The sequence below is a fragment of the Cladosporium halotolerans genome (assembly GCF_011745625.1).
Source record: "Cladosporium halotolerans strain TM138-S3 chromosome Unknown Sca7, whole genome shotgun sequence".
NCBI lineage: Eukaryota > Fungi > Ascomycota > Dothideomycetes > Cladosporiales > Cladosporiaceae > Cladosporium > Cladosporium halotolerans.
In genome coordinates, this window is record NW_027191458.1 from 298,133 (window position 1) to 324,372 (window position 26,240).

A 26,240-nucleotide genomic window follows, 5' to 3' on the forward strand; every position below is an offset into this window, starting at 1 on the left:
AACCCTCCAACATCCCTTAATCCTCCTCCTCCGCACTCTCCGTCGCATCCAACTCCCTCAATACATTCTCCACCTCCCTCGGATCACTGATCCCCCAAACCCCACCCCCCTTCACACTCCCCTTCATCCCCACCTCCTTCCCGACCAAATTCCTCCCCACCTTCCCCGGCCCAATCCCAATCCACCGCCGCACCTTGTCCTCCTTGTGCAAATACACAATGCTATCATGCCACAGCACCGTCTCGACCGCCTGCCGCGCGAGCAGATCCTTCAACTGCTCTTTGCTCTCGAACGGCCGCGCCGTCACATTGCTTATCGCGGGGATCCTGCCGGGCCACATAACCACATCCTCGCCCTTCGCCGTCGGCGACTCCTGCGCCAGCGCGCGCCGCATCAGGTCCGCCGCCGGCGCCATCAGCGGCGAGTGGAAGGGGGAATCGCTCTTCAGCCGCACGGCGCGCGGGTCGTGGCCCGCGAACTGCCGCAGGTGCGTCAGCAGCTCGTTGATCCGGCGAATACTCCCCGAGAGGACAATCTGGTTCTTCGCGTTGACGTTGGCCACCATGACCTCTTCGACGGCCGGCGTCGACGCCGCGTCGTCCTGCCCGTGGCCCAGAAACGAGTGGATGGCCGCGACCATAGCGCCCATGTGCTCCGCCTCGCCGACGAGCGCGACCATGCCGACCTCCTCGCCCAGGCCGCGCGAGCAGCGCTCGAAGACCTCGCCGCGGCGGCGCACGAGCTTGAGCGCGTCCGGCTCGCGCAGGTAGCCGCCGGCGACGAGCGCGGCGAACTCGCCGAGGGAGTGGCCGAGGACGACGTCGATGCGGTCCGCGGTGCGGAAGCCGAACTCGCGCTCGAGGACGCGCAGGATGAGGATGCTGGTGGCCATGATGGCGGGCTGGGCGTTTTGGGTCGCGGTCAGGGCGCTGTTGGGGCCGTCGGCGATGATGCGGGTGAGGTTTGTGTTGAGGGTGGCGTCGATTTCGTCGAGGAGGGGCTGCACGGTGCGTGGGAAGGCGGCGAGCCAGTCGGTGGTCATCCCTACGCGCTGCACGCCTTGGCCGGGGAAGAAGAGGGCGGTGCGGGGGCGTTTTTTGGGCGGGGGTGTGGTGGAGGCATGGCGGTGGGGTTGGGTGTGTGGTTGTTGGGGTGTGGTTTTGGCGGTTGTGTATATTGCTGGTCGGAGGGTTGGTGGGAGTGAGAGGAGGGATGTGGAGGGGTGGGTGAGGCGGAGGGCGGAGCGGGACATTGCTCCCGGGGTGGAGGGTGGAGGGCAGTAGTGTTTGGTTTATAGTATGAATATAGGAGGACTGTTTGTTTGTGTTTCAAATGCTGTGCCACCAGCGGCGAGGAGGAGCGTGAATGGCGATTGTATGCGTGAGCGCCAAACACCTGGGGTGCAGGCGATGTCATGGAGCTCGCAGCCCAGAAGCCCAGACGACGTGGAGCTCCCCGCGAAACACCTCGGCTCCTTCGTCGGATGCATCCGGCGGCAACCGGCTGGACGGGACAGGGCAAACATTGCGTGCGGTATGGAGATTTGTACCAGAGCCACGCTATGTTGCTTGAGCAGTAGGAGTTGTAGAACTGTGGAGTGTGTCCTCTAAGCAGAGCGTATATACGTCGGGCTGATGGCGTTGCATATTTCTAAGGTTCGCCATGATCGACCGGTTACCGCCCTACCCTAAGGTGTGCCGGCAAATCCTCAGGCCTCACGTTAAGGCGGGGAGTCTGGGACTACTGACTCATCTGGGTTGCTCTCAAGCAGAGTGGAGTTCAAGGCTACAAGTCAGGCCATCAGTCGGACGTTATAGCGCCGAGCATCTGTATTACATCGATACTCCTTTTAGTCGTTGTCGTGTGTCCCGCAGAGGTTCACAGACGCAGCGGCAAGTATGGAGCGGCTCGAGTGTGGAAGTCGGCTGGGGCTCCCGTCGCTCATCCGGAAGTTTGACGCCTACGAGATTGTGTGGCACAGTGGTCATTCCACATTGTCAGCTCTCCAAATGGGAGAGAAGCCATAACACGCTACCTCTACTCTTAATCAACTACAATCAATTTTTTCCCCAGAGCATCTAGGCCATGTAGTGCACTCGAATACGTAGCAGACCTCTCAAGCCTACAAACTTTCAGACCACAGGTGGGCAAAGCTTATCCGCTAGTTCGTGCGCGCCCGTCCAGCTCGTTTGGCCAAGGCCTCTCTCACAAATTGCTACACCAACCCATCGACACCCTCGCGCCTGCCCCCTCTCCCGCCCATACACATGCCCTTGCCGGGGAGAGGAGGAGGAAACAACTCGGATCCATGGCCGCCCAGGTCACCACGCCCTCGCCCTTCCAGCGGGCTCTCTTCGCCAGCCCCGACCCGAACAGCGCCAACCACAGCCTCTTGCCGCACACCATCTGGGCATCGCGCATCATGTATTCCGCCCAGGCCCTCGCTTTCCCCCTCGCCTTCTGGTTCAAGCCGGTCTGCGTGGCCTTCGCTCTGGTCTGGCTCATCTACCGCGCCTACCAGGTGCTGAACAAGCCATTGGACGAGCTCGCTTCGCTGCTGGGCTTCGACATCCCGTTCACGCCCATCATCGACCTGGCTGGCGTGAAGGCCGACGGCGCGGTCATCCACTGGTCGCTCCCGGAGAAGCAAAAGCACCGCAACACGCTGAAGTACGAGATACACGTGAACGGAAACATCATAGACACCGTGTCACTGCATGAGTCCGCTGTGGTTATCACCGGCCTCCAGCCGGACTCTTTCCACGTCGTGCGCGTGGCGCTCGTCAACAGCTTGGAGTTCAGCTCTAAGAGCGCGCCCATCCGCTTCCGCACCAAGCAAGCCGCTTCAGGAGATTTTTACAGGATCGTGGGCGAAGGACACGATGCCGAGCACGAGACCGCCCAGGAGATCTTGCCGCACGTCAAGCCCTTCCGTGGGCTTAAAGACTTCACGCCTGCGTCGCCGCAAGCGATCGCGCCTCCGATGGCGAGGGAGAACAGCAGCGGCGGTGTGCACAAGCGGAGCAGCACTGGGCGCAGGCCGTCTCCGGCGACTCTGGGCATCGAGAGCAAGCATGAAACAGCGGCTGGAGCAGTGGAAGCTGCCGAAGGCGCGGAGACGATTCAGCAACTGACCCAGAAGCTCGACAAGATCAGATTCGAAACAGACGAGGCGGAGAAGCTGGCGAAAGAAGACGAAGAGGAGGAGTCTCGCATGAAGGAGGATTTGATTAAAGAGAGAGATGCACTGCGGACGGATGCCCAGAAGAAGGATCAGGTCAATCGCAACCTGAAGCGCGAGGTCAATGTCCTGGAGAGGCAAAATACTGCTGCGCAGAACGAGCGGACCAAGCATGAGAAGTTATTGTTGCAGAAGAAACAGGAAAGACAGAAGTTGAAGGATGATATGATCAAATGGGAGCAGGAGACGGAGCAGTTCAAGCTTGAGATGGAGGAGATTAAGAAGCAGAAGATCGAATATCTTGAGCAGATTGCCTCCGAGAAGGAGAAGCTTCGCCAACAGCAGGTGGACGATATGGCATCTTTGAAAGCTCTCGATGAGGAAGTTCGTGAGACTACTGCTGAGATTAAGAAGCTGGAGCGTGCCGCGAAGAACAGCTCTCCGAACGGCGCGGAGCCGGAACCGAGCCTCGTTCAACAACTCCAGCAGGATGCCGACGAAGACCGCGCTCACCAGATCCGGAGGTACGACCTTGGACATCAGTATGCTGTAGTCGCGCAAAATCTCGACAGAGCCAGGAACATGCACGCTCAGCACATGAAATATCTTGAGAATGCGCGAGCAGAACGTAGACGCACTGATGAAGCTGCTGTCGCTTCTGCTGCAGCCACTGCTGCGAGAGAATTTCCAAGCCCACCTCCCGCATCTGACCGTGGCATTAGGAGAGGTGACAGCCAACGCAGTCGCCACACCAGCAACGACAGCCCACGCATGAGCACATTCCCCCCGGTGGCATCGTCTTCTCCATTCGGCAGTGGCTTGACGTCGACTGCTTTCAACGCGGCACCTTTCCTCAACATCCACAATGGAATGACTATTCCGGGCCCATCGGAAAGTTTGAATATCAACGAGGAAGAGAAGGAAAGACTGACCGGCGGTGCGCCAATGAGCCCCGGTGCTGGCGCCGAGCTTCTACCCGCAGATCTGTTCTCCAACGACGACAACCGCCCTTCAGCGGAGAACGTTCAGCCGTTGCCAGGCTTGGGTGCACTACCTGGACTTGGAGGCATGAGTCTGCCCGGATTAGGGACTCAGCCAGGCCCGCAAGAGTTTACGGCACCGGGCCCAGCTTCGCCGACTTCACCACCAAGCCGCACACCCAGCCTGTTCGCATCGCCTCGCGTTTCGCAGAACAACCTGCCAAATTCTCCCGACAATTACATGGATTCCGACCGGCGATCTATTCATTCTACTAGATCGAACCGCGCGAACTCTAGTGCAAACGCCGGAAGCAGATTCAGTAGTATGTTCGGCATCAAACCGCGTCTTAAGAATTCGTCAATGGACGACAGCAGTGCAGGACCGGCTTTGGGTAAAGTCCAGTCCCAGTCCATGCCTCGCCAGGATCAAGGCCTTCCTGGGCTCGACTCTGCCGCTAGGAGACGGAACAGCTCGGTTTCTGGAACGATGTTCGGCGCCGTTCTGAACAAGGATGAGACTACAGATGCGGATGGCGGCGCGGACAGCACCTCCAATGAGCCGAGCTCCCAGCCTAGAAGGCGCCCGTTCACTCTGAACCCGTTTAGTAGAGACAAGGGGCCTGACGGCTGGCCGTCTACTTTTATGGGACGCCGTCCTGCTTCCCCTCGTCCGGGATCAACTCATTCTTCGGAACTTCCTCGCCCGAGCTTTGACAGCAGCCGCTGGGGTGTGGATACATGGCCCTCTAACGATGCTGCCAGCGGCGTCCGAGGTAGTCCGCTCTCATTTGTAGGAGGAGGATGGAATGTGCCGCTTGGCGGCCAGCAGTCGCGTATGCTCGGCTCGCGCCACCCGTCTAGGAGACCTTCAGTGCAGCACGGCGCTTCCGGTCCGCCCGAGGACATCATGGAGGATGAGGACTCCGACGCCCTGGACTCAGACAGGAAGCCTCATCTGGCTCCCATCGGCACCAAGCCCTCGTCCGCCGGCTCCAAGAAAGCAGACCAGCAAGAAACCGAAGACCCAACCGACCCCAAACTCAACCCCAACGCCAAAGACTTCAAGTCCTTCCTCTCATCCATCCGCCTCAGCAGCAAAGACAAAGAAAAGCTCAAGGAAGCCGAAGCCGCCCAGACGCCCCAAGGCACGCCCAACCTCAGCGCCCACAACAACAACGACGACGACTCGCCCCCGCAGTCCCGCAAATCCCGCGACGCCCGCAGCACAACAACCATCGAGTCCTCCGTCGGCGAATCCATGCGCAACTCCACCGACCTCGCGCGCACGCCGTCCTACTCCAACGCCAGCGAAGCCGCCTCCAACGCCTCGCCCATGCTCGGCTCCGGCTCCTTCGGCAAGGAGTCGTTCATGTCGAAGCTCACGCGCAAGAGCAGCAGCGGCAAGTTCTCGCTGCCGACGTTCAAGCGCGACAAGTCCCGCTTGGATCCGGCGGCGAACGAGGACGACGAGGAGGCGCTGAGCGCGAGCGGCCGCGAGAGCAAGGAGGTGCAGAGGGGTGGGCGGAGCTGGAGCAATGCGCTGAAGATTGGGAAGAAGAAGGGGGGCGGCGGTGATGCGCCGAGCGTGAGTGGGTTGAGTGTTGCCAGTGGGGCGGAGGAGGAGGAGGGGAGGGAGAGGTGAGGTGGGGTGAGGTTTGGAGGGGAGGAGGGGGGATATAGAGGGATATATCGAGTATATATAATCATCAGCAGCATCTGAAGGTGCTAGTGAAGGATCACATTGGCTTTCTGTGTTCAAAGTTTGATTTCCATAACGTGATGAGCGGACGTCGCACAACGATCTAATCAGCGCAGAAATCCACCTCGATGGCGTTTGGAGACGTTTTCCGCCATGTCGAAACGCACGCCCGCCACGCATCTGGGAACCTGCGTGACAACAGATGCCTCTCCTCGATCCGAATACGATTGAAGAGATTGCCGTCTCCGACGCCAGCGTATCCCGACCTCGTTTCTGTGTTTTGAGGAACCTGTCTAAGATCCAATCCATGCCACAAGGAATTCGTGATACGCGGGGTACTGACGACAAGCACAATCTTCATGGATAAGCTGGTCCTACGTGATGACCAACAGACAAAACCCACCTTCCGCCATCTCCGGACCGTCGCCCACGTTGCCCTCTGGCGACATCGCGTTCGAAGGCCGTACTTCGGGGAGAAAGGGACGGGCGATAGCTGGCTGGCAGCGCGGGGCCGGCCTATCAGGTTTGTGATGATGTGGCTGTTTGATGTATTTATTTGTATGGCGTTTCTGAGGGAAGTTCAATTGCGTGTTGGGTGAGCTCATGCGGTTGACGGTACTGCATGATAGGCGCTTCATTATTGACCAGCTCGCTGGAAATGCTGCCGCATACTGCAAGGCTGCCAGGCTGAAATGACGATGACTCTTTGGTGGTGGCCGACGACGGCGTGCAGCGTCTGGTTGAGCTCGGCGCTGCGGGGATCTCCCCCTCCATTTTAGCTCCCAACGCAGCTGGCGGGGTGTCAGTGGGAAAAAAATAACAACACCTCGTGTCACTTCCCAGCGTCCTCCTTCCTCCGACAACCACAACACACATACCACAACCACCCGAGAAGCTTCAGGTACGCCTCCACTGCACCATTCGCCCTAGCGCGCTCCCCTTCACGTCGCTGCCCATGGGAGCTCCGCATTTCGCGGGTCAGATCGGGATGCCTGCTCGACCTTGGACCGCAGCAACCCATTTAGGTGCCTCTGCGGCCCTGGTCTGCCCGTCACTTCACTTGCACGTCACTCTCATTGTTCGACACTCCTGCTGACACCTCCTCCTCGCCAGCAGTCCGCCATCATGCCTATCTCCAAGATTCACTCCCGCTACGTCTACGACTCCCGTGGCAACCCCACCGTCGAGGTCGACATTGTCACCGAGACTGGCCTCCACCGCGCCATCGTCCCCTCCGGCGCCTCTACTGGCTCCCACGAGGCCTGCGAGCTCCGTGATGGCGACAAGAGCAAGTGGGGTGGCAAGGGTAAGGATTGACAGAGAAAACACATCATTGCGAGGACACAGAGCTCTGACATGAGGGCAACACAGGTGTGACCAAGGCCGTCGCCAACGTCAACGATGTCATCGCCCCGGCGCTCATCAAGGAGAACCTGGACGTCAAGGACCAGGCCGCCGTCGACGCCTTCCTCAACAAGCTCGATGGCACCACCAACAAGACCAACCTCGGCGCCAACGCCATCCTTGGTGTCTCCATGGCCGTCGCCAAGGCCGCCGCCGCCGAGAAGCGTGTCCCCCTCTACGCTCACATCAGCGACCTCGCCGGCACCAAGAAGCCCTACGTCCTCCCCGTTCCCTTCATGAACGTCGTCAACGGTGGCTCCCACGCCGGTGGCCGTCTCGCCTTCCAGGAGTTCATGATCGTTCCTTCGTGAGTTTTGGCAACGCATACATCTTAGAGCTTCTTTTGCTGACGACATGCAGCGCCGCTCCTTCCTTCTCTGAGGCCATGCGCCAGGGTGCTGAGGTCTACCAGAAGCTGAAGGCCCTCACCAAGAAGAGGTACGGCCAGTCTGCCGGCAACGTCGGCGACGAGGGTGGTGTCGCCCCCGACATTCAGACCGCCGAGGAGGCCCTCGACCTCATCACCGACTCCATCGAGCAGGCCGGCTACACCGGTCAGATCAAGATCGCCATGGACGTCGCCTCGTCCGAGTTCTACAAGGCCGAGGAGAAGAAGTACGACCTGGACTTCAAGAACCCCGACTCCGACAAGAGCAAGTGGATCACCTACGAGCAGCTGGCCGACCAGTACAAGCAGCTCGCCGCCAAGTACCCCATCGTCTCCATCGAGGACCCCTTCGCTGAGGACGACTGGGAGGCCTGGAGCTACTTCTACAAGACCTCCGACTTCCAGATCGTCGGCGACGACCTGACCGTCACCAACCCGGAGTTCATCAAGAAGGCCATCGAGACCAAGGCCTGCAACGCCCTGCTGCTCAAGGTCAACCAGATCGGCACCATCACCGAGGCCATCAACGCCGCCAAGGACTCCTTCTCCGCCGGCTGGGGCGTCATGGTCTCCCACCGCTCCGGCGAGACCGAGGACGTCACCATCTCCGACATCGTCGTCGGCCTCCGCACCGGCCAGATCAAGACTGGTGCCCCCGCCCGCTCTGAGCGTCTCGCCAAGCTCAACCAGATCCTCCGCATCGAGGAGGAGCTCGGCGACAAGGCTGTCTACGCCGGCGAGAAGTTCCGCACTTCCGTCAACCTTTAAGCTGCTGATTAGTAGTGGCTCTGGCTTTCTTCATGAAAGGTTCAATGATATGACGAGGATGACGGCTCGGATGCATGGCTAGGGCTGGTCGAATGAATAGCACAAAAATGAAAAGTAAACGAACGGATTTCTCATCAATCATCGCCCTTGAGGTTCTATTTGATGCCCTTGTCATCCCTCGCTCTCCATGCAGTGAAACGCCGGTATTGCTCGGTCGTCAAAACATACACAAAGTACTTGCCCTGACAATGATAATAATGTGGGTCCGACGACGCGATGGATTTTGCCCGCCCGGCTTGCAGATCAGGGACCGGCCGAGCGACATCACTTCCTCAACTCGCAGGGAGCGTTTGTTGTCATGTACTACTGCGTGGGTGAACGATCTTCACGTCGAAACAAGAGACTGCCGCGCAGAAAAGGGCATCGCAGTCATCAGCCGCGTGGCTCGCGAATGCGACGCGGTTGCAAGTCCACAGCAGCGATTCCTGGCTCTCGCATTCCGGGCTCGTCGAGAGAGCAACGGACGGAGCGTACGTACGCGCGCGCAGCCCTGGCCCCTGACCATGCTCGAGCGAAAGCCGTGAAGAAACAAGATGTGACAAGTTTGTTTCCGCCAAAAGCCAGACGATCCTGACACCTGAAGCTGCCCGACACGGAAAAAAAGCCAAAAACGCCCCCCTGGACAGCGTGACCGGACGGATCAGGGCAAGCGGGCGTTTTTGGGCGTTTGCGCCGGCCAGCTCTAGACGCGCGCGCCGCGACCCGACACCAATGGCTGCGCAACGCCATTCCAACCGCGAGCGAGGCACAGGGAATGCGGAGCGCAGGGCTGCCCCGTTGGGCTGGTCAATAGAGTGTCGTACGGTTTTTAAAAGAAGGGTCCGCCTCGCTGCTGCTGTGGGAGTGTTTGTGGTTTGTTCTGAGACTCTCGACCTCACCTCACTACCTTGCTACCTACTGACCCACTCCGTTCTGCTCGCCTGCTGTACCTTACCTTACCCTACGCACCTGCAGCAAAACAGCAACATCGTCAAAAGTCTCATCTTGATAACTCAGCAACCATGCACACAACCACTCTGACCGCCCTCACCCTCACCCTCCTCACCTCGCTCGCCTCCGCGCAGATCCCCGGCCTCCCGACCTGCGCCGCCAGCTGCGTAGGCGACAGCTTCGGGTCGTGCAACTCGCTCGACGTCCAGTGCATCTGCAGCAACACCGAGCTGCTCAGCGGCCTCTCGTGCTGCGTTAGCAAGGCTTGCAGCAAGGAGGACCAGGACAGTAAGTTGTCGCCGCTTTCAAACAGAAACGCAATGACCGGACAATGAACGGCGACTGACATTCCCACAGAAACCCTCCAATTCGCCAACTCCCTCTGCGCAGGCCAGGGCGTCAGCAACCTGCCCACGGCCGCGACCTGCGCCGGCGACGCCGCTGCCTCTACTACCGCGGCCTCTTCGCAGGCGCAGAGCAGCGCCGCCAGCACCGAGTCCATCACCTCCTCCGCGTCCGCCGCGAGCGCCAGCGCCAGCGAGGACAGCAGCTCCACGGCTTCGGCGGAGGAGACGTCGTCGAGCACGGAGGAGGCTTCTTCCTCGGCCAGCGAGACGGGGTCGGAGACGGCGAGCAGCACGCCGGCGGCGTCGACGGGCGGCGCGGAGGCGCTGGCTGTGGGGTTGGGGGGTGTGGTTTTCGCGGCGGGGTTGGTGGCCGTTTTGTAGTGAGGGATGGAGAGGGGAAATTGGGGATGGAGATGTTGCGGTACGATACCTTGGGTTTCGGGGCGTTGCTAGCAGTTTACTGAGACCTTTGATCTTTTTTTCTCCTTTCCTTACCTGCCTCTTCGCGTGCGCTGTGCGGACTTTTGCTACGATGTCATGTTCTCGCTTGCTCTCCATGCAAGGGCAGTGCTGCTTGTGCTTGCGCCACGCTGCGTGCAATGCTACATTAATAACACACGCTTTTGGCGGGGAACATCACTGTTTGGATACATATATAGTGTTGTTCCACGCCAAATAACACGAGCTCTTATATCTTATCTGACTTTACCACTCGGGTATAAATCGCGCAAAAGCGCACCACCCACTGCCGTGCTGGCCCATCACCCCCACTCGGCTCTCGGCTCTGCGGCCCTGCAGTCTGGGGCTGCGACATGGTGTTCGTAAAGCTCCAGCTTCAGCTTGCGAGCAGCGGAGTATTTGTCCGTCAAAATCAAGCAATCGATGTAGAGATCGCAGGAATAATCCCTCTCTCGTACGCAATGTAATTCTGCTCCCCTCTCCCCTCTGCAGCTGTCAACCACCACCTGCATATCTCCGCCGTGAGCAACAAATCTGAGGGGACACAGGGCGGTGACGCAAAGCCCTGCAGCCGGCGCATGCAGACGTGCATAGGCAGCTTCCCGCTAGGAACTGGTTCCAAGGACGCTTGCAGAGGCGCTCGATTCGTTTGCGATAAGAGCTTCTTGCTTCGCCGGGGGAGGGACCTGTTCCTTTACCTTCGCGCTCCATGCTCGTACGACTGTTGGAGTTTGTGATCGTGCGTGGTGCGACTTGACAGCTGACGGCCATTGAGCGAGCTGTGAGCTGACATTATTCTCGCGACTTCACTTGACTTGCGACTTGCCCCGCTACAAAGCTACAAACACCAACGCACGGCATATCAGCAGCCACTTGAAGACGTATTCATTACGCTACGCAGCGCCAACATGAAGTACACCGGTCTCAAGCAGATGCTGGCAATCGGCTTCCTCGCCCTCGCGACAGCCTGTAAGTACCAACACCTGCAACCTACCAAACCGCCGCCGCCGCCACCACACCAGCGTCATCTTCGCGAACCAAACGACCAAACAAGAACCCACCGCTAACTAACACCTCCACCAGCACCCCACCCAAACCCGCAAACCCAAGACCCCATCGACCCAAACCCCTCCCTAACCTTCTCCCTCCGCAACCCAACCATCACCAACTTCAGCACGCAAGCCAACAGCACCGCCTTCACCACCCCTCCCCGCACCTCCTCTATCCCAACAACAAGCACCAGCTCCCCAACCCTCACCGCCCTCGCCTCCTTCACAGCCCCGAACGGCGGGCAATACGACGCGACCGCGCTGGACGGCACGCTGCGCATCGCGGGCTACACGCTCACGCCCGGCGGGCCGGACGCGCTGGTCGGCGGCGTGCGAGTCAGCGCGGGGGAGAGCGGGCTGGTGCACGGGGGCACGACGGCGGCGTACCAGACTGTGACTGCGGAGGCTTCGGCGACTTCGGGTCAGGGGAGGAGCACGGTGGAGAGCACGACGGAGGTGCAGGCTTCTGCTACGACGGCGTCGGGGGGTGAGAGTGCGAGTGAGAGTGCGACGGGGTCTGGGTCTGAGAGCGAGAGCGCGAGCGCGGCGGCGACGGGCGGTGCGGCGGTGGCGGTGGCGAGGTCGAGGGGTGCTGTTGTTGCGCTTGGGGGGATTGCGGGGATGTTGTGTGTTTTTGGGTAGGGCAGGGTGTAATGGTTAGGGCGTGAGTGGATGAAGTGAAGAAGCGAAGAATTGAGCGGTTGACGCCGGCAATTCGATTATGGTATTCGATGATGAACAGTTTCTGAGACGATTGACGGGTAGCGAGAAAAGTACAAGAGGGAAAACATTTCCACCTACCCTGATTTCTTTCACGTCCAGGCCCAGCATTCCACCAGACACAGATTGAGATTTTGGAGAGACAAAAGCGTCGAGGCAGCGATCAATGGTTAAGCGGCCAGCTCGCGTCATAAACGAGGCCTCCATTTTTGCGATCTTGCTCAAGCGTAAAGGTAAAGCTCCGATAGGCCCGGATATATCCTCATGCTACGGGAAAATAGCCTCGCTCTTGCGCCGTTGCCGAAACCACATTTGAATTTTGTCATCGAAAACCACAATCCACCTTCCAGCTTTTTACCTGACGATGCCCTCGAAGCGGTTCTTGTACCACTTGATGACCTCGGGGGCGTTGACCTTGTGGGAAGCACCAACGCGGGTCTTCGCGCGCCTGCGGCGGGCGACACGCTCACCGGGACGGGACCTTCAATCTTGTTAGTTACTGGCTCCAACCTCCACAACTCTTTCATGCACTCACATGACAACGTAGAAATCCATGCCGTAGATACCGATCGCAGGGTCGTACTTGATACCCAGGTCGATGTGCTCGGAGATACCGAAACCGAAGTTGCCGGTCTCGGAGAAGTTGCGCTTGCGGAGCTCGTACTCCTTAACCTTGAGGCCACGCTCGAGGATCTCCTCGGCCTTGGCGCCACGGACGGTGACGTGGACGGAGATCTTCTCGTTACGGCGGATACCGAAGGTACGGACGGTGTAGCGGGCCTTGCCTGTCGAGGCGTTAATTTTCCATTTCCCTCATGCCATCTTCGGATATTGCCTCGTTTTTGGGCGGTGATTCGACGTACTGTAGACGGGAGTCTGACCGCTCAGCTGCTCGAGCACCTTGGCGGCACGGGTGAGCCTGTCACCGGACTCGCCGACGGAGATGTTCAGGACGAGCTTCTGGATGCGCAGCTCGCGCATGGGGTTGGCGGCCTTGTCAACGGCACCCTGGGTCTTGACATTCTGGCCGTCGGCCTGCTGCTGCGAGGACTGTCCAATGGCCTATACGTCGAGATGTGTTAGCCCGCAGTTCCTCCTCTGCAGCAATTTTCCGATCGCCAAAGTCCGTCGCATGTCCCAATCTCTTGCGCCGTTCGAGGCCAAATTTCGCTCCAATTCCATATGCTCGAATTGTTCTGGGTGTATAGAGGGCAGTCGTACCATTTTGTTGGATTTGAGTCGTCCCGGTGGTCGTTGTTGTCGGAGTCGCTGGTGTCGAGAAGTCCGCTGGCCTGGAGAGCAAGATTTCGGGAGGAGAGTGCGCTTTGCCAAGTGCCGCTAGCAGCCCGCATGACTCGGGTGCGCGGCCGACTTGCTGCGACGAACTTCACTTTCTTCGCCAGCGGCGCGCGAGCCCATTGCATGTGATTGGCGCAGACCCTCTGCGCGCGACTGCACTTCCCGTCATTGCTACCTCGACGTCCATCAGGTCGCGCGATCAGCACCACGCCTACCTACCAAAACACCCAAGAACCCAAGTCGTGCCCAGGCACGCCCGACACCCAGCATGTCTGCATCAAACAAGCAGGGAAAGATGGTAAGTTGCGCGCGCGCGACCCGCTCCGGCGATGCTCCATATGTTGACGGACGCAGCTGACGATGCGGACTCATAGACAGGTTTCGTAAGTGATCTCTTCATGGAGGTGTAGCCCGCCGCATGCGCTTACAATCGCGATAGATCAACCACAAGATGCGCGTCACGATGAAGGATGGAAGACAGCTCGTTGGTCAGATGCTGGCCTTCGACAAGGTATGTCTGCTCTGCCGTCGCATCTTCTTGCCTACGCTTGGTCACTGACATGATTCAGCACATGAACCTCGTCCTCGCCGACACCGAAGAGTTCCGCAGAGTGAAGCGCAAGTCTAAGGCCTCTGGCGCCCCCGGCGCGGCAGGAAGCAGCGCGCAACAAACCGTTGAAAGCGAAGAGAAGCGCGCCCTCGGTCTGGCCATCATCCGCGGCTCCAACGTAGTCTCTTGCTCCCTTGACGGACCTCCGCCCGCAGACCCCAGCGCAAGACTTGGTACCAGTGCACCTGGCGCAACCGCACCCGCAGCGATGGCAGCAGGCCCAGGTATTAGCAGACCGGCAGGAAGAGGCGCAGGTATCGGATTGCAAGGCCCGGCGGCTGGCGTCGGCGGCCCAGGATTCCCGGGCAGAGGAGGGCCTCCGCCTGGTTTCCCCCCGGGCTTCCCTCCTGGAGGTTTCGCTCCGCCGCCAGGCTTCGCCCCACCTGGAGGTGCTCCTCCCGGTTTCGCGCCCCCTCCCGGTGGCCGTGGCTTTCCTCCGCGGTAATGAGTTGAGATGATGGATAACTTGCGAAGTTACGCTCGAACGGCGATGCAGGCTACCAGTCAAGCGTTTGCGACACATCTCTCTAGAACAGCGATGAGCTGAGTCTGCAACTCAGAGCACGCCATGTACATGGTCGGACAGCGATGTCTCAATGTGGACATTTGAAGGAAGGGAAACGCTGCAATGCGATAGCGAGGCGTTTGGCGAAAACGAAAGAAGACCTCGAAGTCAGGTCGAAGTCATGAGGTTCCACGTGAGATGGGTCACTTCGGTACTATAGCAAATGCGCAAAGTTTCAAGCGCCACAATGAAAACATACCTCGAATTGTCATTTTTATCCTCTCGCGTTTTGTTTCATTAGCTCCGGTCTTATGGAAGTATACATGCGATGTGCCCGTTGTTGCGGCGTCCTGCCCCAAAAGCCAGTCCCCACCCGCGTTTGCCGGCTCCCGCCAGCCGCATCGGAGCTGCTCGCTGCAAAGCCCAAGGTCAGCCAAATCAAACCTCACACGACTCCAGCAACAACTTTGCGCCCGCCCGACATCGCAACCCGAGCAATCGCACGCCGACGTCGACAAAATGGCCGCAGCTATCAAGGCGCTCAACGCGAAGATCCGGTCCAACCCGGTCCTGGACTACTTCTGCTCCACCCGTGAGTCTCGAGCCGATTAAGAAGAGGAGGATTGGTTGCACGCATGCCGGGGCGCATTGCGCTGCTTGGGAAGATATCAAAGCAATTGGAGAAGAGCAGGCATTGGAAGGGATGCGCGAATATTTGGCAGGGCGAATGTAGCTGACGGATGCTCAATCGCGCAGACTTCTGGGGCCCGGCCTCCAACTTCGGTATCCCCATTGCCGCCGTCATGGACACTCAGAAGGACCCCGAGATGTATGTATATCACAGCGCTTACACGACTGCTTCAATTGCGCACGCGCGGCTTGAAATGCTCAATCACAATGGGAACAGAGGCTGACCGAGACCTCAACAACAGCATCTCCGGTCCCATGACCGCCGCCCTTATCGGCTACAGCTCCACCTTCATGCGCTACGCCATGGCCGTCTCGCCCAGAAACTACCTCCTCTTCGGTTGCCACTTGGTCAACTTCGGCGCACAGACGACTCAGGGCTACCGCTACATCAACCACTGGCAGTACGTATACCAACGACGAGTTTGGAGGCTTGTCGAATGCTAGACAACGAAGGCGTCCGGGCACTAACCATTGATAGCATGGGTGGCCGTGAGCAGAGACTCGAGGCCCAGGCCAAGGACGGCCTCGCCGCCGTCGAGGACAAGATCGGCCAAGCCGCAGAGAAGACCAAGGAGGGCGCGAACGCCGCCCTCAACAAGGCCGAGCAGCTCGGCTCGCAGGCCAAGAAGGAGGCCGAGAAGCTCACGAAGTAAACACGTCCGACGACAAAACGTTGGGTAGAGATTTTTGAGAGGCGGATGCAGAGAGGAAGAAAGCTTGCGTGTCTGCATACATTCTCCTGCGTTGATACACCACGAAGACGGCGCCTGTGTACATTCTCAGGGGAGCGTCTGAACTGCAGCTATTGTACAGTGCGAAGCTGCTTATCATTGTGTTCTGAAAGGGCACGATCTTCACTGTTTGCTTGGGTGGGAACAGGTATTTAGGAAATATATCCATACGGTATAGATAATTTCCGTCACCAAAAACGGCAACATGCGGCCAATGATTTCGCAACGAGGCAACGACTAATCATAGCAGACCAGAATCTCCCGTCACCAACAGGGCCCGGTAATGTTGTGCCGTTTATGCTCGACTAGCCTGAGTATTTCCCCGCTGCGGACGCTGCGGACGCTGCAGATCACCGAGGCAATACCTACGCGAGGCAGTCAGCAGGACAACATATAATCCACTTAAAAAGAGCGATGTAATGAAAGAATAATCTTGGGAATGCTCTTCTGATGACCCTGCCGACTTGATTCTCGGTTTACCGCGAGCAGAAACTCGATCGTTACACGACCAATGGCGCGTAAGTGAATCGTCCCGACACGGAATTTACCCACTCTCTGATAGAAGCATCGCAGTACCTGCCGCTGCCGCTATAGCAGGCATTACTGCTACAGCAGCGTACCTGGACGCCAAATATCACATTCGCCACGACCTCCGAGCAGGCAGCCTCAGCAAAGCGGCCGAAGAGTCCTTCAAGTTCATCGCTGCGAGGCAAAGCGAGGACAAGCTTCTAGTCTACCACTTCCTCGAGGAATGGGCGTCGAAGGCGGGGCCTGACAACTTATTCCTGGAATCGATCTTTGAGAATCGCAGATGGACTTACAGAGAGTTCTACGAGGATGTGCAGAGAGTCGGCAACTGGCTTCTGAAGGACATGGGGATCGAAAAGGGCGAAATCGTTGCTCTTGATGGACGGAACAGCTCTAGCTACTTGCTTTTGTGGTTCGCTTTGGAAGGGATTGGAGCTTGCCCGGCTTTCATTAATAGCAATTTGACGGGAGACTCGTTGCAGCACTGCGTCAAGGTAAGTAAGACGAGTCTAGACGAGACTTGCAAAGATCCGAAGCTGAACGTACATTAGCTGGTTGGTGCAAGATACCTGCTTGCGGAGCGAGGCATCGAACATCTCGTCGAGCCATGCAAGGAAACCTTGTCAGAGGTCAACGTGAGCATACAGTACTACGACCTCGAACTCGTCAACTCATGTCACGACCCGACACCATTGCCGGTCAGTCGAAGGTCTGGCATCCAAAACAGATCTCCGACAGCTAATCTACACGTCTGGAACGACTGGCATGCCGAAAGCGACCATGATCACCGCCGGACGCTGGATCAACACTGCTCGCGCCGTCGCGCTCTACCTGAAGCTCAAGCCAGGAGACAAAATGTACACATGTCTGCCGCTGTACCATGGCGCGGGCCAAGGTCTTTGCACGGTGCCTTCGATCTTTGCTGGGTCCGCAATTGCGATCGGAAGAAAGTTCTCTCACAAGACGTTTTGGCCTGGAGTATTCGCCAGCGGAGCCAATAGACTACAGTATGTCGGCGAGCTCTGTCGGTACTTAGTCAACGCTCCGGCTCATCCTTTGGAGAGGGAGCATAGACTTGAGGAGGCCTGGGGTAATGGCATGAGGCCCGACGTCTGGGAAAAATTTCGACAACGGTTCAACATCCCAGTCATTCACGAGCTCTACGCAGCAACCGATGGTACCGGCAGCGCGTACAACAGGAACAGAGGCGAGTTTGGGAGAAACGCCATTACAATTCGCGGGTCACTGTGGAACCACTGGAACGACGGAGGAGAAGTTCGCGCGAGGATCGACCCAGACACCGAGGACATCGTTCGCGGGAGCGACGGATTCGTCCAGAGGAGCGGTGTCGGCGAGCCAGGAGAGGTTCTGCACCGCGTCGATCCTGCTATGAAAGAAGCGGTGTTCCATGGGTACTTCGACAACAGCGCTGCATCCGAGAAGCGATGGATGAACAATGTGTTCAAGCGCGGCGACTTGTACTTCCGCAGCGGCGACGTCATGCGGCAAGATGCAGATGGGCGGGTGTTCTTCGTCGATCGTCTTGGTGACACGTTCAGGTGGCGCTCGGAGAACGTTTCGACGAACGAAGTGGCGGATGTTGTCGGGAACTTCCATCAAATCGACGAATGCAACGTCTACGGCGTAAGCGTGCCCAACGCTGATGGAAGGTGCGGATGTGCTGCTATTGTTCTGTCCGCTGGAGTGACGCCACAGACTCTTGATTTGGCGGGCCTCGCACAATATGCCACCGATCGGCTCCCTCGGTATGCCGTGCCTTTGTTCCTGCGAATAACGCCTGAGCTCTCATACACAGGCACATTCAAGATACAAAAGGGACAAGCGAAGAGGGAGGGTGTGGAGCCAGATGTCATCGCCAAGACTGGCAGCAAAGACGTACTTTACTGGCTACCGTCTGGAGCGACTTCATATCAGCCGTTCACCCAGGAGGACTGGAGGGCACTCAGGGACGGGAGAGAGAAGCTTTGAGTGACAGCTCTTAACAGTGGGTAAACCCGTAGAAAGCTTGAGCGCCACAGGTCATCTTTGCGACTCCGCGGACTGCTAGTCTGCTCATTGCCGCGGACTCCTTCGTGGGCCGTGTCATTTGTAGCTAATGTGCCCAGATTACATGTCTCATTTGCTCTCTCATTTAGGCGGTGAGTTTCTGAGGCACTTTTGAAGGCACTTTCACAAAGACGCCACTCATCTTGGAGACCTCCGTATTACTTGCTCAAAGCGTGAACCAGCTCGTTTAGGGAGACATTCCGGCCACGCTCCGACACTCTCGGTCTGATTCGCCGGCAATCTGACCGCTTGAGCAAGCCAGCTCCCTAAACAAATGCGCCTTTACTGAAGTAGACGTCAACCACTGCCGACAACACCCACGCGCCACCAAGATGACGGTCTCCTGCGGCTACGAGTAGAGGCGGTCAGACTTGTCACATTCCACCAGTAACGGTTGCCAGGTTATTTTGGATGATGCCCTGCCAAGGACTTCATAGTGCTACTTCTCTAAAACCACCCTTCGAAGGTTGATAGTCATGACCGAAGGCCCAGGCTTCAGCACTAAACAATTCGCCTGCTTAGTGCCTTGAAAGATTCATAGCGAAGAAGGCCATAGACCTCGGATACGAGATGCAGCTAGACATATCCTATTGATGACGGTAGGTACTAGGCACATCGCTTCATTGTACTAGTCCGCAGATCACCGTGGTAAAATACCAACTCATTATGTATGCCCAGAATACTAGGTGGGTAATGAGCTGAGGGGTAGTCCTTGTCCGCGATCTTTGGTTCTTGGATTCTTCAAACGTCCTGGTCAGTCCGTAAATTTCCAGGATTCTGGAATGTTGTGATTGGGTTATTACTCGGGAGCAAACAGGAACTAGAGCGCAATATCCAACGCGAAACACCTCGGCCAACGCCACGGTGGAAGCAGAAGCGACTCCGCCTCCAGCGAAGCTTCTTCGGGCCAAGCCACGCTTCACATATTTAGCCGAGACGCCTCTTCAGCCTCCGTGCGTGTTGTTTCTCCTTTCAGACCGGACCTCGACCGAGGCTTGGTCCAGCACCACAACGTTACACTCCTCCCTTAATCTAATGCATCACGAGTCGCCTAAGCCAGGCCGGCGATGGGTAAAGTGCAACTGGCCGCCTTAGAGGTGGATCTGCTACATCCTCACTCCGCAATTTTGTGCATGACCCCTCCAGGGTAATATACTCGTTACGTCCGGTGTGACCAGGTGGTGTGGGTGCAAGAACCATTGATCCATGCTTTACGTGACAGGCGCTCAGGCATTATGGCTTCGACCGTAGTCTTCCATAAGGAGATAAATACCACAAGCAATCCTCCTCCAGGCAGCCCTAATCGCATCTCATCAACCCTAAGTCTTCCTGAGCATAACCCTCTCCTCAAACCCTTGCGATCCAAGTCGGTCGGAAATCTGCAGCCATGCTGATCACCAACGCCCTCGCTTTGTTCTCTGCTCTTTCGCTCGCATCTGCTGCGGCGATTCCCGATGCCAACATCGAGGAGCGTGCAGCCAGCACTGTCAACGCTGGCTTCAAGGCCAAGGGCAAGAAGTTAGTTTCTAACACCTTGTGGTGTCTGACACTCCAAACTGACTGCTTCGAAGGTACTGGGGCACTGCTGGTGACCAGGGCACTCTTTCCAATGGCGTTATCAACAACCTCGCCAAGACCCACTTCGGGCAGATCACGCCTGAGAACTCGATGAAGTTCGATGCCACTGAGCCTTCTCGCGGCAACTTCAACTTCAATGGAGCTGACTACCTTGTCAACTGGGCCACCAGCAACGGCAAGATGATCCGCGGCCATACCCTCGTTTGGCACTCCCAGCTCCCCGGCTGGGTCAGCCAGATCCGTGACAAGAACACCTTGATTTCTGTGATGCAAAATCACATCAGGACCGTCATGGGTCGCTACAAGGGCAAGATCTACGCCTGGGTAAGTACCTTCGACCATTTGCTTCGATTAATACGATACTGAACGACCCAGGACGTCACCAACGAGATCTTCAACGAGGACGGAACCCTCCGCAACTCCCACTGGTATCAGATCATCGGTGAGGACTACGTCCGCATCGCCTTCGAGACTGCTCGCCAGGCCGACCCGAACGCGAAGCTCTACATCAATGACTACAACCTCGACGTTGCCAACTACGGCAAGACCCAGGGTCTCATCAGATATGTCAAGAAGTGGCGTGCGGCCGGTGTCCCGATCGACGGTATTGGCAGCCAGATGGTAAGTCTTGGAGCATTCACACTCTCACGCCTGAATAAAAACTAATTGTCTTCCAGCACCTTCAGAATGGAAACGGCTGGCCTCGTTCCGACGACGTCGAGAACGCCATGAAGGCTCTCTGCGCCGCCGCTCCTGAGTGCGCCGTCACCGAGCTTGACATTGCCGGTGCCTCTGCCTCCGACTACCAGAAGGCCAAGAACTCGTGCCTTAATGTTAGCAACTGTGTCGGTATCACCAGCTGGGGCGTCACTGACAACACCTCTTGGCGCGCCTCCTCCTCCCCTCTGCTCTTCGATGGCAACGGAAACGCGAAGGTCGCGTACACTTCTCTCCTTCAGTCTCTGTAGATTAATTGGCAGAGGAAGTTGGAACCGGGTTGAGGGAACACAGGCAGACCGATAGCTTTCAGAATCAATTGATTTTCGTTCGGGATTCGTTTGACTACTAGTCATCACTTGAAGTTGGCTCAGACAGTTCCATCTCATCGATCGCTGGTACCTTTTGCGAATCTCCTGACCAAAAAGAAGACTCCGACGAACACATCTGATTGATTTTAAATAATAGTCAAGACAATGCCTGATTCTGTGAAAACCGTACGAGCGACGCTCGATGGTACAACAAACGCCGCGCAGCTCTGTTCTTCCGATTGGAAAAGGAACGGCGCGGCTTTTGAGAATGTTCCTCAAATGAAACGGTGATCAGTGGACAGAGATTGAATTCATCGCCCCAGTGAACTGAGGCATTCTTTGATCCCATCCAGGCTGTCAGACTTCAGATGCTCACAAATCCACAATGCTTGTCATCAACAGCAGCTTCCCCACTTGCTGAGTGAGCGGAGCCGACGATTTCCATCGAGCTCATCAACCACCACTCCTCACCATCAAATAAACCAAGAAACTCTCTGTCCACACACCTTGACCAAATCATAGCTACTACCAGGACGAAGAGTCTTTCAATATGCCACCCCCTTCAGCCGCCAAAACGTGAGTCTCCCACCACGCAACAACCCTTCTCTCCAGCCCTTCATCGCCACACCACTAACACCACCCCAAAGCCTCCCCGAACTCGCCCTCAAACTCGCCTCCTCCGGCCCCGTCAAAACCCTCCCAACTCCTCGCCTGATTCGCGTGCTCTTCAACGGCCAATTCATCGCCTCCACAACATCAGCCCTCTTCGTCTGGGAACACCCGTACTACCCGCAATACTACCTGCCCGCCGCCGCGCTCCTCAACTCCCCAACCAAACCCAAAGACTTCTCCGCAACCCAGGGCGAACCCATCAAAGACTCATCCGGCACCACCATCGCGCACACCTACACCCTCGCCGTCGGCACCCGCTCCACATCCGCCTGCTTCATCTTCACCGACAACCTCTCCGGCCCCGCCAAAGAACTCAAAGGCCTCGCGAAAATCGACTTCTCCGCCGCCGACAGGTGGTTCGAGGAAGCCGCGCCCATATCCGTGCACCCGAAAGACCCCTTCAAGCGCGTCGACACGCTGCCCTCGCGCAGACGCATCCAGGTCTTCGTGCACGACGTGAAAGTGGCCGACACGACGGCCTCGGTGCACCTGTTCGAGACGGGCCTGCCGTGCCGGTTCTACATGCCGCTGACGGACGTGGAATTGGGGGTTCTGAGGCGCAGCGAGACCCGGACGCAGTGTCCGTATAAAGGCGAGGCGGAGTATTACTCGGTGGATGTGGGGAAGGGAGAGGGAGGGGTGGCGCGGGATGTGGTTTGGTTTTATGAGAGGCCTACGTTGGAGTGTGCGAAGATTGAAGGTGAGGTCGATCATTGACATTCTCCCATTCATTCACCCGTGAAGGAATGCATGCTGACTAGCTTGCTTGTAGGGCTTGTTTGCTTCTACAACGAGAAAGTGAAGATCAAGGTCGACGACGAGTGGCTGGAGCAGCCAAAGACACCCTTCAGTTGAGCGACGCGCTGCGATCATAACGATGCAATGTAATGCGAGCAATGACTGCGGCCAATAACCAAAATGAATAATAGCCAATACCATACGAGCATCTAATCAGCCCACTAAGCCTGAACACTATTCTCAAAATACCCCTTAAATCGATCGTTCCCCTCCACCCCACAGTCATGAATAGCATCATAGCAAGCCATCAACAACCTCGGGAATCTGACCGTCCAATACCTCAGATACCCACCCGCCAGCGGGCCGACGCGCTTCTTGACGTCCTCGGGCATGTCTTCGTAGTGGTTCTTCTTGTTGCGTAGCGCGCGCAGCAAATCAAGCAAGCGGTCGCCGGAGTACTTGCGCTGCTTGCCTAGCGTCTCAACGAACGAGCGGTCGAGGCGGGCGAGGAAGTTGGGCGCGGGGCCCATGACTTCCGTCGCGTAGTCTTCGAGCCACATCAGGTGCTGGGAGTCGCCGGCGTAGTAGTCCTCGTAGGTCCCGCGAGGCTCGCGCTCGAAGTGGTCGCTGACGTCGCAGAGGAAGGCGAGGCGCTTCTCGGGCGACCAGAAGAAGGGGTGGTTGAGGATTTGGAGGGCGGTGGGGCGGTGCTCGGGCTGGTGGGCCAGCATGGACGTGATGAGTTGCATGGGTTCGTAGGCGTCCGACCAGCGCTCGAGGACTTCCATGTTCTTGCGGTCGCGCTTGATGTTGAGCTCGCGGAGCTGCGTCCAGCCGTTGTCGTCTTCGAAGGGGTGAATGCCGTCCGTGAGCATCCAGAAGAATAGACAGCCGAGTGAGAATACGTCAGCTGCACGCTTGACACCGCTCGCCGTGCCATTTGTAGCGCTCTCGCTACCGTTTACAGAGTTGCTCTGGCTGTGCTTGCTCTCAGTCTCGCGAGGCTGAGAAATGAGCTCGGGAGCCTTCCAGCCTGATGTACCAGCATTGCCAGTAGGATCTATCAGTGTACTGACGTTTTCCGGAAGGTTTTTACCAAGGCCAAAATCGGAAATGACCATACGTGGGCCAGTGTCAACGTATCGCTTGGGGAAAGCAACAAGAATATTCTGAGGTTTGATGTCTCGATGGATGATTCGCAGCTTGTGCAGGTGGTGAAGACCCTTGGCAAGCTGGTAGAGGTTGCGAGGGATGTCGCTTTGAATCTCCAGCTTGAGAGCGGCGAGTTGTTTCTGCCGGTCGTCGTCTCTGTTTCTATCGGCGTCCCAAACTTCGAACAAGCTAGCTTGGCAAAGCTCGACGGCGATGTACAAGAAGTGATCGTCTTTCTGCTGGCAGTAATAACGAATCACGTTCTCATGGTCGTCACTCTGTTGCAGGAAAGAAACTTCCTGAGACGCGAGCTCGTAGTACTGAGACAACATGCGCTTGACGGCAACGGCCCTGCCTTCGAAAGACCCCTCAAAGACGGAAGTACCGCAGCTGCCTTGTCCGATCACTCTGTCGGTGTGAATAATAAGGCTATTGATCTGAAGCGGCCCGGTGACCTGAGGGCTCTCGGAAGCTGCCACAGATATGATCTCAGCCGGCTCAGCAATCTGCACGCCGTTCCGCTTCGCCCTGGCTTCAGCAGCAGCGGCATCCTTCTCTTTCTGCTTTTTGCCACCGCGACGGCCACGAGTGGCTTTTTTCTTCTTGGGAGTCTCCATCGAATCCACGCCATCGATAGCTGGCACCGCGTCCTTTGAGTCGATTTTCTCGTAATCATCATCCTCCTCAACGCGGCCCGGCGGAGTAGCGCCGTTCTGAGATGGCTCCCTCGTATGAGCAAAGATCGTCTCCTGAGCCGGCTCCGAATCACGGACCATGGTCTTGTCATAAGACTCCACGGCATCCACGGAGGGAGTGACCGAAAAGGGTTCATGCTTCGCAGCGGCCTGAGGCTGCGAAGGGATCTTGATGGTAAGGTACCCCTTTCTCTGGCCATACCACCCTATGGAGACCAGGCCGACAAACAGAGATACCATGATGAGTGCGAGAATGTTCGACGCGTTCTGAGCAGCCGACCGAAAGTTCCCCGCAGATGTGAGAGCATCTGTAATAGTCTGCCTCGGCGGTGCGTCAAGGCCTAGATGTTGTGTGCCACCGATCATCGGCATGCTAGGCGCCTCGTCAAGGCCATGTAATGGGTGAACACCAATGAACTTCTTGACCTCTCTCTTCGCCAAAGGTAGCCCGGGCAGTTTAGTCTCGTAGCACTTGGCGAACGGGGCCTCGTAAGTGATTTCCGGGTAATTCTGGTCACTGAGTGCGTACCAACTGCCCGCCGAGGTGCAGTTCACAAAGACGCTCGGCGGGGACTCGTCTTCGATGTATTCGCTGATTCGCGGAGGTACTGGCTGAGGAAGCACGACCAAGGAGATATCGTCACCTAGCTCATCCGCAGGACGGATTATGTCGAAGACTCTCGCAACAGGCGAGGAGAACTTGTGGTGAAGAGAAGCCGGGCGGTTCTCGTTCTTCCGAGCCGGTCGGAAGACAGTGCCGTCATGACGGGTGTAAACGTATTTGTTGTCTAGCGTGTTCTTGTACGTCGTCAAGAGATCTATATCGCGATTGTTCGGTGCCCACTCGAAGTAGCGGAGCGTGGTGATCTGGTCTCCGGTGTTGCGATCCTGCACGCCGATGGTGTATTCTGTGCGTCCTAGAGTGAGAGTGCCAATTTTCTCGCATTCCTCTTCGTCCATAGATTCCAAGGGATTCACTCGGCGGCAGCTCCTGTCACTGTTCGTCAACGAGCCGCTAGAGCTGAACATCTTCATGATGTTGCCCGTCGCTGCGTCGATAGTGTACAGCGTCGTCTTCTTGTCCGCGGTGTAGGCAACAGCCGGTGTCCCCTCCGTCGCGTAGGGAGACATGTCCGCCAGCTCTTTCACAGTGAAGCCCAGCCTCTGCATCCCCTTGATCCCCGAAGCCGGAGCGTACATGTACAGGCTCCCATCTTGACTGGGTTCGACGATCCACAACGGATCCTCGTGGTCCGCACTCTCTCTGCCGACGGACTTGTTGCTCATGCGGTGGTAGAGCGTCTCGACCATAGGCGTGTCGGACTCGAGCTGCCACCTCGGGGCAAAATTGGTGCGGTCTCGCGCATGGATGCTTCCGTCAACTGTCGCCAGGAGTATGATGTCCTCGACTTGCCAGTCCTGCAGGGATCGCGCCGGGTGTCGCGAGGCCAGGCCGACACTGGTGGATGCCGGCGACCTGTGGGCAGGAGGTGCTCGAACGGCCGACTCGGCCGGGGAGAAAGTCGCAAGGGCGCGCTGTGAGGAGGTGCGCGGGTTGTGGTGGTAGGTGTCGCGGTAGCTGGGCTGGCCGCTCAGCTGGGTGTTGTAGGAGGCATCGTCAGGCTGCTGCAGAGCGACTGCGATGGGGACGAGGAGCGTCCACAGCACATCTCGTAGGCGCAATGGTGGACCCGGCGGCATGTCGCCATAGACGTGGTAGGGGAGTGCGGAAGAGATGCTCAGCGGAGGTGGAGGTGGTGGTGGTGGTGGTGGTGATATTGCACGGAGGGATCGAAGGGCGTGGAATACCAGGCGCGCTTCGCTTCAATAAGCGTCGTGTGCCCTTGCGTTGTCAGGCTTGGAGACGCACGGGCGAGGCGATGTGCAGGGTTTCGTGCTCACCCGTGGGGCACCCGCCGCTTCCCGTGCGCCGTTTCGATTCTGGCCCTGCTATTTCTATTG

General features: G+C 57.7%; 12 protein-coding genes across 12 annotated transcripts; 9 read left to right on the forward strand and 3 right to left on the reverse strand.

The window, feature by feature from the left end:
• Positions 1 to 16: 16 nt before the first annotated feature.
• On the reverse strand, positions 17 to 1,252 carry WHR41_02848 (uncharacterized protein; the record flags this gene model as incomplete). The annotated part of the gene is made up of 1 exon (XM_069371454.1): positions 17 to 1,252. One exon carries the CDS (start codon positions 1,250 to 1,252, stop codon positions 17 to 19), a length of 1,236 nt encoding a protein of 411 aa, XP_069231387.1.
• A 999-nt stretch (positions 1,253 to 2,251) lies between these two features.
• Positions 2,252 to 5,803, forward strand: WHR41_02849 (uncharacterized protein; the record flags this gene model as incomplete). The annotated part of the gene is made up of 1 exon (XM_069371455.1): positions 2,252 to 5,803. The coding sequence occupies exon 1, from the start codon at positions 2,309 to 2,311 to the stop codon at positions 5,801 to 5,803; it is 3,495 nt and encodes a 1,164-aa protein (XP_069231388.1). The 5' UTR covers positions 2,252 to 2,308.
• Positions 5,804 to 6,669: 866 nt separating this feature from the next.
• On the forward strand, positions 6,670 to 8,558 carry ENO (Enolase). Its single transcript, XM_069371456.1, has 4 exons — positions 6,670 to 6,761; positions 6,977 to 7,166; positions 7,232 to 7,571; positions 7,625 to 8,558. The coding sequence occupies exons 2-4, from the start codon at positions 6,986 to 6,988 to the stop codon at positions 8,418 to 8,420; spliced, it is 1,317 nt and encodes a 438-aa protein (XP_069231574.1). The 5' UTR covers positions 6,670 to 6,761; positions 6,977 to 6,985; the 3' UTR covers positions 8,421 to 8,558.
• Positions 8,559 to 9,212: 654 nt separating this feature from the next.
• On the forward strand, positions 9,213 to 10,246 carry WHR41_02851 (uncharacterized protein). Its single transcript, XM_069371457.1, has 2 exons — positions 9,213 to 9,698; positions 9,768 to 10,246. Exons 1-2 carry the CDS (start codon positions 9,482 to 9,484, stop codon positions 10,136 to 10,138), a joined length of 588 nt encoding a protein of 195 aa, XP_069231573.1. The 5' UTR covers positions 9,213 to 9,481; the 3' UTR covers positions 10,139 to 10,246.
• Positions 10,247 to 10,602: 356 nt separating this feature from the next.
• On the forward strand, positions 10,603 to 11,907 carry WHR41_02852 (uncharacterized protein; the record flags this gene model as incomplete). Its single annotated transcript, XM_069371458.1, has 2 exons — positions 10,603 to 11,185; positions 11,300 to 11,907. The coding sequence occupies exons 1-2, from the start codon at positions 11,125 to 11,127 to the stop codon at positions 11,905 to 11,907; spliced, it is 669 nt and encodes a 222-aa protein (XP_069231444.1). The 5' UTR covers positions 10,603 to 11,124.
• A 51-nt stretch (positions 11,908 to 11,958) lies between these two features.
• rpl-11 (60S ribosomal uL5 domain-containing protein) lies at positions 11,959 to 13,209 on the reverse strand (the record flags this gene model as incomplete). Its single annotated transcript, XM_069371459.1, has 4 exons — positions 11,959 to 12,466; positions 12,521 to 12,770; positions 12,849 to 13,047; positions 13,207 to 13,209. 4 exons carry the CDS (start codon positions 13,207 to 13,209, stop codon positions 12,340 to 12,342), a joined length of 579 nt encoding a protein of 192 aa, XP_069231572.1. The 3' UTR covers positions 11,959 to 12,339.
• Positions 13,210 to 13,380: 171 nt separating this feature from the next.
• WHR41_02854 (uncharacterized protein) lies at positions 13,381 to 14,670 on the forward strand. Its single transcript, XM_069371460.1, has 4 exons — positions 13,381 to 13,582; positions 13,659 to 13,667; positions 13,724 to 13,795; positions 13,854 to 14,670. The coding sequence occupies exons 1-4, from the start codon at positions 13,553 to 13,555 to the stop codon at positions 14,337 to 14,339; spliced, it is 597 nt and encodes a 198-aa protein (XP_069231656.1). The 5' UTR covers positions 13,381 to 13,552; the 3' UTR covers positions 14,340 to 14,670.
• Positions 14,671 to 14,775: 105 nt separating this feature from the next.
• WHR41_02855 (uncharacterized protein) lies at positions 14,776 to 15,742 on the forward strand (the record flags this gene model as incomplete). The annotated part of the gene is made up of 4 exons (XM_069371461.1): positions 14,776 to 14,991; positions 15,156 to 15,228; positions 15,332 to 15,490; positions 15,568 to 15,742. Exons 1-4 carry the CDS (start codon positions 14,919 to 14,921, stop codon positions 15,740 to 15,742), a joined length of 480 nt encoding a protein of 159 aa, XP_069231577.1. The 5' UTR covers positions 14,776 to 14,918.
• Positions 15,743 to 17,113: 1,371 nt separating this feature from the next.
• Positions 17,114 to 18,337, forward strand: WHR41_02856 (uncharacterized protein; the record flags this gene model as incomplete). Its single annotated transcript, XM_069371462.1, has 1 exon — positions 17,114 to 18,337. The coding sequence occupies one exon, from the start codon at positions 17,114 to 17,116 to the stop codon at positions 18,335 to 18,337; it is 1,224 nt and encodes a 407-aa protein (XP_069231576.1).
• A 1,465-nt stretch (positions 18,338 to 19,802) lies between these two features.
• WHR41_02857 (uncharacterized protein) lies at positions 19,803 to 20,961 on the forward strand (the record flags this gene model as incomplete). The annotated part of the gene is made up of 4 exons (XM_069371463.1): positions 19,803 to 19,933; positions 19,987 to 20,317; positions 20,369 to 20,614; positions 20,671 to 20,961. 4 exons carry the CDS (start codon positions 19,803 to 19,805, stop codon positions 20,959 to 20,961), a joined length of 999 nt encoding a protein of 332 aa, XP_069231575.1.
• A 578-nt stretch (positions 20,962 to 21,539) lies between these two features.
• WHR41_02858 (uncharacterized protein) lies at positions 21,540 to 22,665 on the forward strand. Its single transcript, XM_069371464.1, has 3 exons — positions 21,540 to 21,597; positions 21,669 to 22,393; positions 22,466 to 22,665. The coding sequence occupies exons 1-3, from the start codon at positions 21,572 to 21,574 to the stop codon at positions 22,546 to 22,548; spliced, it is 834 nt and encodes a 277-aa protein (XP_069231433.1). The 5' UTR covers positions 21,540 to 21,571; the 3' UTR covers positions 22,549 to 22,665.
• On the reverse strand, positions 22,653 to 25,979 carry WHR41_02859 (uncharacterized protein; the record flags this gene model as incomplete). The annotated part of the gene is made up of 1 exon (XM_069371465.1): positions 22,653 to 25,979. One exon carries the CDS (start codon positions 25,977 to 25,979, stop codon positions 22,653 to 22,655), a length of 3,327 nt encoding a protein of 1,108 aa, XP_069231571.1.
• Positions 25,980 to 26,240: the final 261 nt, after the last annotated feature.